The sequence below is a fragment of the Erpetoichthys calabaricus genome, chromosome 2 (genome assembly GCF_900747795.2).
Source record: "Erpetoichthys calabaricus chromosome 2, fErpCal1.3, whole genome shotgun sequence".
Taxonomy (NCBI): Eukaryota; Metazoa; Chordata; class Cladistia; order Polypteriformes; family Polypteridae; genus Erpetoichthys; species Erpetoichthys calabaricus.
The window spans coordinates 129,739,422-129,750,417 of NC_041395.2; the positions used below are offsets into that span (position 1 = coordinate 129,739,422).

Genomic DNA, 10,996 nt, shown 5'->3' on the forward strand with positions numbered 1-10,996 from the left:
AGTATGGGCAGCGTGTGTTCCAGAAGTAGATTTTGAAGGATGGATCTTGGTGATTCCCAGGTTAACTGAGAGCTATCTGCTTATCAAATTGATCAGTACTGAACATTCATATGGCATCTTCATCTCTAGAGTGTAGCATACATGCAAATATAAGGGACATTTCTTACATCTGAGAGTACACTATTGTTTTCTTCAACTTAATAATAAGCCATGAAATCTATGTTAATTTTTGTTTTAGTTTTTCATGTAGTATATGTAGCTTCTACTGATGATCCTTTATGCAGAATTCAAGAAAAATTTGATCTTCAGGGTTTATATAAAAAGGGTGATATTATTCTTGGAGGAATATTTGAAGTGAGTTTCAAAACAATTGTGCCAGATTTGTCTTTTCGTTTTAAACCTGAGAAGTGGAATTGTGAGAGGTGAGTGGAATTAGAATGAAAATGTAAGAATTTACTTTATACTTGAAACATGAGACATACATGAGGTTTATCCACATATCGTGCATATTTACTTGTGAAACATATAGAAAGCAAAGTGTATTTTTAAGAATAATAAAATGTATCTATTGCAGCATTGATATTTGCCGCTAGTTAGAAATGCATTTATTAACTAGGCAGGATCTAATCAATGTAAACTATAAATTAGGATGTTGTAGGTTTATTCCTCAGGTTTTGATTCATCAAGTGACAGAAGCTAGTCTTTCAAAAGGACACGTGATGGCCGTTATCAGAACTAATCTGTCGGAGTACAAACAAACAGCGATTAAGTGAATAATATGAGTAGTCGGGTACATTGTGATTATTGCTGATATGGTAAAGGCGGCACTGTAACTTTAAAATTACTTTTCAAAGAAACAGATGAGGAAGTAGCATGCATTTATGGATTAACACTAAAACCTGTAGCAAAAAGAAGGCTTTTCTGAAAATATGAAGCGGCATGGCAGGCCTTCAGTTTAGTATCTAAAACTATGAAGTTAAGAAATTGAAGGCGCCTTTCTTTTTTAAAATATTGTGCGTTGAAACATTAAGTGTGAAATATAATTCTAACCGTTAATTACAAACATGTTTACTTACAAATAGTATATTTTAAGAATACTATAAAAAGCTAAAATGAATAACTTGTATGCATACAATAAACCTGTTGTTAATACGAAAGCTAACGAGCGCTCTAACCCAGTACTGACTCCACGCTGATAACTCTCCTAAACCATTTAGTAGTTTTAGCAAGGTCATTCTTAACGTATCCGCGGAACAAACATCGAGTTCACCTAACCAATTTTTGTTATTTTGAAACTGTCAAATTCAATATATTAAAGGACGATCGATTGCTATGAGTTCAAATGTTAAATAGTCCTGGTATTCAGTGCTAGTCCACATATCAATCAGTCTCGTATACTAAAATGACCGACGAGATAGAAGAAGCAGAAACAGTCACAGCAGGACAGCGCGCCTGCCAATCGGAAGGTCTGTACACACCCGCTCGGACATCAGAGACCAGTTTATCCAACTTCAACGACGTCTTTGAACTGTAGAGAGGAGTAGCTGAAGCCAGTTCTACAAAGACAATCTGTACCTTACAGGGTAGGAATCGGCCCTTCCTAAAGCATCAGCCAAAATCAAAACCCACTTACATCGACCCTCTCTCTATTTTGAAATTACTAATTAAACTAACCAGCACATCTTTTGTATGGGTAATCGGAGCAGCCAATGAGGCAATTAGCATGCAACACAGGAATGTAAAAACTCAAGGAACCCCAAAGAGAAATCATAGTACTGTAGTGCATTTGAAAATAAACATCTAGTTAAGCACTACCCCGTATAGCTTTAATGTTGTATTACTACAATGTTCTAAAGGGAATATTGCAAATTTGCTGCGCACAAATGCGCTATTGTAGTTTCGATTTCTTGAAATCAAACAATACATTTTGCATATAGTGATTTTTATAGAACATTTGCATTAGTAGTTTAAGGGATTTCCTTGTCTCACTCACCGAGTCAGGCGCAGAACGAAACAGTGCTTTAAACTGCTATACTTTAATGACTAAGATAAAATAATTCAAAAGATGTAATCAACATCTTGTCCTGCGGTGGGTTGGCACCCTGCCCAGCATTGGTTCCTGCCTTGTGCCCAGTGTTGGCAGGGATTGGCTCCAGCAGACCCCCGTGACCCTGTGTTCGGATTCAGCGGGTTGGAAAATGAATGGATGGATGGATAATCAACATCTTGACGTGTTAACATATTTCCCCACTGTCCTACATGTATTTTAATTAAAATATTAAGGGCTCCGTTATGTTTGATCAATACCGTTATTAGTTTTGGGTAGGCAGTTCACTTTAAGTGCATTTACTGCCGTAAATCCTTTATCACACGGGCATTTTTATCATTCATTTAATAGCCGTTTATGAACTGCCAAAGCCTTCAAGTGGAATCAGTAGTAACCTTTGGCCTACGTGTGTTGGTGTGTTTGGCTGACTATCACCTTCGATATAGATGCCCTTTGCGCTGGGGTACGGACTGGCGTCTCGTCCGAGACCGTTTTCTGCGCCGTAATCCGTTAGCTTCGACTCGCACGACAATGTACTGAAATAAGTGAGTTCACAGAATAAATGAATATATATGTAACGTCTGTTCAAAAGACTAGCTGTTCAATTTCCATTTTAATTTTACTGAGAATGTATGCATTTAGGGCGGCACGGTGGCGCAGTGGGTAGCGCTGCTGCCTCGCAGTTGGGAGACCTGGGGACCCGGGTTCGCTTCCCAGGTCCTCCCTGTGTGGAGTTTGCATGTTCTCCCCGTTTCTGCGTGGGTTTCCTCCGGGTGCTCCGGTTTCCTCCCACAGTCCAAAGACATGCAGGTTAGGTGGATTGGCGATTCTAAATTGGCCCTAGTGTGTGCTTGGTGTGTGGGTGTGTTTGTGTGTGTCCTGCGGTGGGTTGGCACCCTGCCCGGGATTGGTTCCTGCCTTGTGCCCTGTGTTGGCTGGGATTGGCTCCAGCAGACCCCCGTGACCCTGTGTTCGGATTCAGCGGGTTGGAAAATGGATGGATGGATGTATGCATTTATCATATTACAATAGTTATAGTGAAGCACAATAACGATTTGTCCCGTGACCCTGTGTTCGGATTCAGCGGATTGGAAAATGGATGGATGAATAACGATTTGTAAATCTTTAAATGTAACAATTTTTAGAATTTAAAACAAAGCATGTCTATGGCTGATTCTACAATTTAAGTTGACTACAACTTCATATTTTTTTAAACTTAATATTCCAAATTTTCTTCAGACAACTAACTTTCTCTATTTTTCTGTCTCTCTCTCACATTCTCTGACCCTGAGCTCCAATTTTTCTCTTTATGCAACTGTAAATACATGTCTGATTGTGATGGTATTCTCTGTGAATGATGCAAAGAATAATGTTTTATTTTGCTTTATTTAGTTTTGAGTGCAATTCGTGTTGAAGTGTTACTGTAATTTAGTAAATGTTATGTTTCAAAGGCAAAACTATGTTGCATTACGTATGAATTCAAATGGCTTCTTGACTGTCATATTGGAATTCTGATATACAAGAAACCAGTATTTTAAAATATATAATACATCTTACCACATTACTTTGTTGAAAAACCTTCCATGCTGTCTTATTGATTTTCCTTGCAGCTTGGATTTTTCTGTATTTCAGTGGGCATTGACAATGGTGTTTGCAATTGAGGAAATAAACAGAGACCGTACTATTCTTCCTAATATCACATTAGGATATAGGCTCTTTGATAACTGCATGAGACTGCAAGTCGCTTTACGGGCAGCAACTACCCTGATTACTGGCATGGATGAGGTCTTAACGGAGTCTGACTGTAAAGGACCTCCGCCTGTTGTTGCCATTATTGGTGATCCTCTGTCCTCACATTCTATCGCCATATCAAGAATACTGGGGCTGTTTCATTTACCTATGGTAATGTATAACTTCTATATAGTGTTTACATGTGTTTTTCACGTTTTCCTTACAATGGCTTGCAAGTTTTAGAGTCTTCAAACACTCATTTAAAGCAGATTTACAAAATATCTTCCTGGCATGCCCTCTATTATAATATCAATAATGCAGGAACAAACTAATTGTTGTACTTAGAGCAGCCTATTATTGCATACAGTGCTGGATAATTTCTGTATTCTTTAAAAAAGTACACAATTTTCTGGTTTTAGTAGAATTTAAAAATTAAAATATATAAAAGAAATAAAAAAAGAGTAGTAAGCAGTTACATTTAGACCTAATGAAGAAACAAAACCCTATACGTTTTCTACCCAAATAAGAGCAAAACAGAATAACCATGACCAACTTTGGGTGTAAAGCAGAAACCAACGATGGAATGGGTCCTACTCACACACACCCACATAGGGCCAATTCAGACCTGTCAACTAACTTAAAACATGCACATCTGCACCTACAGTATGGGGAGAAAATCCCAAGAACATACAGACTTCACATAGACACGAGTGAGGTGCAGGATTCACTTCTAGTATGCTGTGATTTGTGAAGCTCTGAGAGTCAGAAGTGCTAAATCCTAGGCCACTGCATCTTCACCCTATACATGACCCAAATGTTTAGTTTTTTTGTTAAATCGTTTCTTGGGATTATGTAACTAATATTACTAAATGACCAGGATTACCTTCTAATTTGTTTAAATTTTAATACAGATCAATATGTAAGAATATTTGTTCAAGCTTTTTTACAAAACCATACCATTATAAACATCCATCCATCCATCCATTTTCTAACCCGCTGAATCCAAACACAGGGTCACGGGGGTCTGCTGGAGCCAATCCCAGCCAACACAGGGCACAAGGCAGGAACCAATCCCGGGCAGGGTGCCAACCCACTGCAGCCATTACAGTATATACATTACTAGCTTAAGTCTTTTATGCTCCTATCCATCCATGACAAGGGATACTAGTATTTTATTTAATATTACCTTGTTTTTAATAAAAGTATCCACAGATGCAAATCCATGTATCCATTTATGTTTGTTTCTAAACCTGCATTGTCCATGATGGGTGGGAAGGGAAGGTATGAATTCTTAGACAGAAATTAACCAGTTCTTCATACTTCAAGAGCTAAATGCTTTTTGTGTAAGTAATTTTATCGTAACCTAATAGTCGTTATTAAAAAATGAAGGTAAATTCTTTCTTTCTTTCTTTCTTTCTTTCTTTCTTTCTTTCTTTCTTTCTTTCTTTCTTTCTTTCTTTCTTTCTTTCTTTCTTTCTTTCTTTCTAAACAACATGTTTTATATTTCCATTAGGTCAGCTACTATGCTACATGTTCCTGCTTAAGTAATAAACTGCAATATCCATCATTTTTCAGAACTGTACCCAGTGATGCCTTTCAGGTCCAAGCTATGGTTCAACTTATCAAACATTACGGCTGGTCCTGGGTAGGCATTATTGCAACTAATGATGACTATGGACAGAATGCTGCAAAAAGCTTCCAAGAAGAAATGAACAAGTTTGGATGTGTGGCCTTCATTGAAAATCTTCCTATTGTCAGTGAAGGAGCAAAAATCCTGCAGATTGTTAATACCATCAAACATTCAACAGCAAAAGTAATTGTTTTATTCTCAACAACAGTTGAAGCAACTCCCTTGGTGAAAGAAATTATTGGACAAAACATCACTGGTAGGCAGTGGATTGCAAGTGAAGCTTGGAGCACCTCCCCAGTTTTAGCCAGAGAAGAATATTTTAGTTCATTTGGTGGAACGTTAGGCATTGCCGTTCGCAAAGGCAATATTCCAGGATTGAAAAACTTTTTGCTTCAGGTTACCCCTCACCCTGTTTCTAGACAAAATTTAGCAACCAGATTTTGGGAAAGAATGTTTGATTGCAAATTCAAGGACACCACAAGCATGGAAAATACGTCTGCTTTATTTGATGTCAAGTATTGCACAGGATCTGAAGACATTAGAAACAAGGAGACAGCTTATACAGATGTGTCAGACTCAAGGGCTTCTTATAATATTTACAAAGGTGTTTATGCATTGGCACACTCCCTTAACAAGTTAGCTTCTTGTGAAAATGGAAAAGGGCCATTTGAAAATAACAGCTGTGCCAGCATTACTAATGTACAACCTTGGCAGGTAAGAGTGACATATGTTCAATAACTCTTTTTTTCTGCCATTTTTAAAATTAGGATAGAATACTATTCATACTACACCTGAAAGGTTACCCTGATACTGTATAGATCTTACACATCCATTACCTCATAATTACAGTGGGATTACTGTATAAGTACATGTTTCTTATTTTTCCTAAAACTGCTTGCATGCTTATGCCATAATTAATGATCCACATGACCAAAAATATGATAACTAGATAACCATTTACTAAGTTAAAGCTTAAATGGGATAGCCCCCTTCAACAGCCATATATTAACAAAAACGTTTTTTTGTTTACAAGCTGATGCACTATCTGAAAAGCATTAATTTCACCACACATTTAGGAGAACGAGTGGCTTTTGATGAAAATGGAGATGCACTCGCAATTTATGATATTGTGAACTGGCAGCAAGGCAGTGGTGGAAGGGCAGAAATTAAATCAGTTGGTGTTTATGACAAAGCAGCCATCACAGGAAAAGAGCTTTTGCTTAATGAAGGAGCTATATTCTGGAACTTTCCTTCTGGCACAGTAAGTTACTTATAAAAAAGTAATTTCCTATTCTATTTTTGATCAAATATCAAATTTTCATTAATATAATCAAGATTAGATGGCAGTGGAATAACAGGGGAAAATGGCATATTATTCATAAGAAGTAACGTCTTGTGGATCTTTAAGTGGGACAGCAGTAGGGAAGTGTGTTGCTGTGGAATTTTGCCTTAATATAGCCGAATTATAATGACCCACATGTATAGCTTTATCTGCATGTGGACAGCTGCTATTAAGCAAAGAAACTTACTAGCTCAGTATAAGTATACCAAATGGTTAAGATACACCTGTACCAATCACCAAAGATGGTGCCCACTCACCACAGTACTTTTATTATTGGAGCCCCCGCCTCTCAGCTGCTAACGCCTGTGGGAATATGGCAATCACTAACTCCTTCAACATATTATCATGTAGATTCTTATGTTCGTTATTTTGGTTTGCTGATTCTGTAGTTACTGTTAGCTATATTGTTTATATGAGAGTTAGGTATATCCTTTTATAGCTCCCTTCTTGTACAGCCTTACCTGCACGTGGACAGACCAATGGCTGCCTTTAACCTGAGCTACACCTAAGTCAATCACCAAAGCAGGTACCCACTCTCCAAGCTGCTTTCTTTTGAAAAAGTCTCTTCTCAGCAGATAAGCCCTGTGGGAATATCGCAGTCACCCACACCCACTTATTAATATACCTTGACCCAATTAGTATAAAATCAGCATTATTATATTAAAAAATAATTATTATATATTATATTATATTAAAAAAATAGTAAAACTGATGGTAGTAAAACTAGGAAATATATTTGAAAAGAGTCTTAAAATGTTATTGAATATATTTTGAAAAAAAGAGCCTTACTAAAAATACTTATGCAGAAAATATAGGTGATGGAAGATTAGTCTTTTCAAGTCTAGGTACAGAGTTGCTTTAGATTTTTGTTTAGTCCGCATAGGTCTTGCTAGTTTCTTTGGGTTCTTCTTTGTTTTGTTGTTCCCTTCTGTACTCTCCTTGCTCTTTCTCGCTGTGGCTCTGCTCTTCCTTTTTTTTGTGTGCTGCATTCCAAACTTAAATCCCTCACATTATGTTGAACTAGCAATGATTACAAGAATAATCAATCAGTGTTGGCCTTTCTTAGGCTGGTTGGCCATTCTGATGCTAATTACCCCAGGCCTAATAAATTACAAAACATATCTGTAACTATTGGCCTTTTTTTAAGATTCTAAAAGAATGATTTAAAAGATACAAGGTTCAAGTCAGTAAAAATACACAGTTTGAAATTAACCCATATTAGTCATATAAAAAGACACACAAGAGATCCACAAGAGATTTAGAGCCCAGGGTTTAAACGTTTCAGGAGGCTCTGTTGACGTAAAGAAAAAAGTCCAGATTTTCTCAATGCTGTCTGTTTACTCAGGTGTCCAAATTGCTGGCCTGTAAATCGACACTAGCTCACACAGTTCAAAACAGGACTTGTTTTCCAGTTCAAGTTCTTATTTTAAATGTTGTTTAATTCATAGTTCAGTATTGTGATTTTTGAACATTTATTTTTCAAATTGAATATTTCTATACAAATACAGGAAGGAAGAATGGAAGTGCATTTGATTTCACTGACAATGAGTCACTTTATATTGTACTAGCTGTGTAAGCCTGTGTTGTCAAAAGCCTGGGCTCCTAGAAACTATTGAAATTGTCAGAAAAATTAAATGCAGAGTCAGCAGTTTCGTTTTGCGGACGTGGTCGTCCCCTTTGTCTATCAGCGACTAAGTGAGTTTCTCTCTTGTTTGTCTTTCATTGGTGGTTTCACTTTGGCCATGGAGTCGCTTTCTTTGAGCTTCATGCTCTAGCCTCGTCCTTCTTTCTTCTTCTGACTTGTTAACTTTGGGCTGCCTTGCTGGCTCTTTCAGCTTCATGCTGTAGCCTCGCACTTCTGGACCGTACAGACAGATACACACACTTCCACACTTCCATATAAGATGTATCAGACTCCGCCTAAAATAATATACCTTAATGTCTGTGAAGTCCCAGAATCCTTTGTAACACTGGTAATGAGTAGTTAACTCTCTACCACTGAAAACAGAGTAATCAATTCCAAATGCCATAAGCTAAATATTTAAAATAAGCATAATCATCTGTCCATCAGCCAACAGCATGTCATCATTCTCCTACTCCAACCTCATTTTTGTTAATTTATTAATTACCCATTAACTTTTGTTGATACTGGGCCCTGAAGTTTTCTCATATGATGTCTACATTGGGTTTTTAATTATATGTGTGCCTGCTCTCTGATATTGCTTTCTTTATGAGGTTCCAGAATCTGTATGCAGCAATAGCTGTCCGCCTGGTACCAGGAAGGCTAACAGGAAAGGGGAGCCTGTGTGCTGTTTTGATTGTATTCTATGTACAGATGGGGAAATTAGCACAGATGTAGGTAAGTGTTAAAGACAGAATTAATTTAAACAGAATTATGATATTTTTAAGTATTCCTTAAAAGTAAAAAAACAACATCAAAATGATTCTTTTTTCATTAGAGTTCTATTAGGCCGGTTCCTGTCATGGAAACAATGCTACCAGAATTGGAATTTGCCTCTCTTATGACTCTGTACCTGATAAGCAGGGTAACAGAATTCTTGTGTGGAAACCTGTTACATATTTTTCAAAACAGAAAAGTGTGAAGGGCTGAATAAATGATTTTTCATGCAGTAATGTCTAATTTAAAACCAAAATTTAATGAGAAAACAATATAACCATCCAATAGAAGTTCACAATAGACACACCATATTAACATTATTGATCAATCATTGAATTATTCATTTTTTTTAACTTGTTAATAAGTTGTAATTGAGATTTTTCTTCTGTTGTAGATTCCACAGAATGCTTTAAGTGCCATCCAGATTTTTGGTCAAATCCTGAAAGGAACAGATGTGTCATGAAACAAATTGAATTTCTTTCTTATGAGGAGACTATGGGAATCATTCTGGCAGCTTCAGCGATATTTGGAAGTTGCCTATCATTTGGTGTTCTAATTGTTTTTGTGTATAATCGACACACTCCAGTAGTTAAAGCCAATAATTCTGAACTGAGTTTTCTCTTACTGGTATCACTAAGCCTTTGCTTTCTGTGTTCACTATGCTTTATTGGTCAGCCGTCACAGCTCAACTGTTTGCTGAGGCATATCATATTTGGAGTCAGTTTTGTTCTGTGCATTTCATGTATTCTTGTTAAAACTGTGGTTGTGATAGTGGCATTTAAAGCCACACTCCCTGGTAATAACATGATGAAATGGTTTGGCGTTGCCCAACAAAGATTCACTGTTTTTCTTTTTACTGTTATACAATCCATAATATGCATAATCTGGCTTATAACAGCTCCACCTGCTCCCAGTAGAAACACCAAGCATCAAAATGCTAAAATTATACTTGAGTGTGACATTGGGTCAGTAACTGGCTTCAGCTTTTTACTGGGCTACATTGGCCTGCTCTCACTCGTTTGTTTTGTCTTAGCTTTTCTTGCAAGAAATCTTCCTGATACCTTTAATGAAGCTAAATTCATAACTTTTAGCATGCTCATTTTTTGTGCTGTTTGGTTAAGTTTTATTCCTGCTTACATTAGTTCTCCAGGAAAATATACAGTCGCTGTGGAAATATTTGCAATATTAGCTTCAAGCTTTGGCTTACTTATGGCAATATTTGCTCCAAAATGTTACATTATTCTTTTGAAACCGGAGAAAAACACAAAAAAAGTTCTTATGAGCAGATAATTTAGGACATCTTACTAGTTTAATGAGGAAAACGCATGAAAAATAAGTTATTTGTAGCATTAATATTAATCACTCTTCTGTAGATTCAGAGTCAAATCTCTTGCTATGCTTCAGATAGTTATTACTTATTAACAATGTACTATGCATGGATTAAATACAATTATTTAATAAGGTCATTTCCTGGAGCAGTTGTATCATTTTCTTATAAACATATTTCAAAGAAATATTCATTCTTATTCAGTTTTTATTGTATTATATCTCATTAACACATTACTCCTTTTTACAATGTAATTTAATTTGATATACCATTTAATACCTGAATTACTGAACACATGCAACTTTGTAGTACTCCAGTATATGTCATCATTACATCATACTAAACACATTTTCAGTTTAATTCCATTTGTTTTGCAAGGAATGTAGTTATATGAAGCCTTTTGCACTTGGAAATAGCAACTATTTTTCATCTCATCTTTATTATTGGTCTCCATGTGTTAGTTTGTGTTTTTTGTAATATCAATAAATCTTCAATTACTGTTATTAATAAAATGCTTGTCA

General features: G+C 36.4%; 1 protein-coding gene across 1 annotated transcript; it reads left to right on the forward strand.

Moving 5' to 3' along the window:
* The first annotated feature begins 219 nt into the window (after positions 1-219).
* LOC114645372 (extracellular calcium-sensing receptor-like) lies at positions 220-10,438 on the forward strand. The gene is made up of 6 exons (XM_028793232.2): positions 220-422; positions 3,658-3,949; positions 5,292-6,122; positions 6,442-6,669; positions 8,986-9,109; positions 9,543-10,438. Exons 1-6 carry the CDS (start codon positions 220-222, stop codon positions 10,436-10,438), a joined length of 2,574 nt encoding a protein of 857 aa, XP_028649065.2.
* Positions 10,439-10,996: the final 558 nt, after the last annotated feature.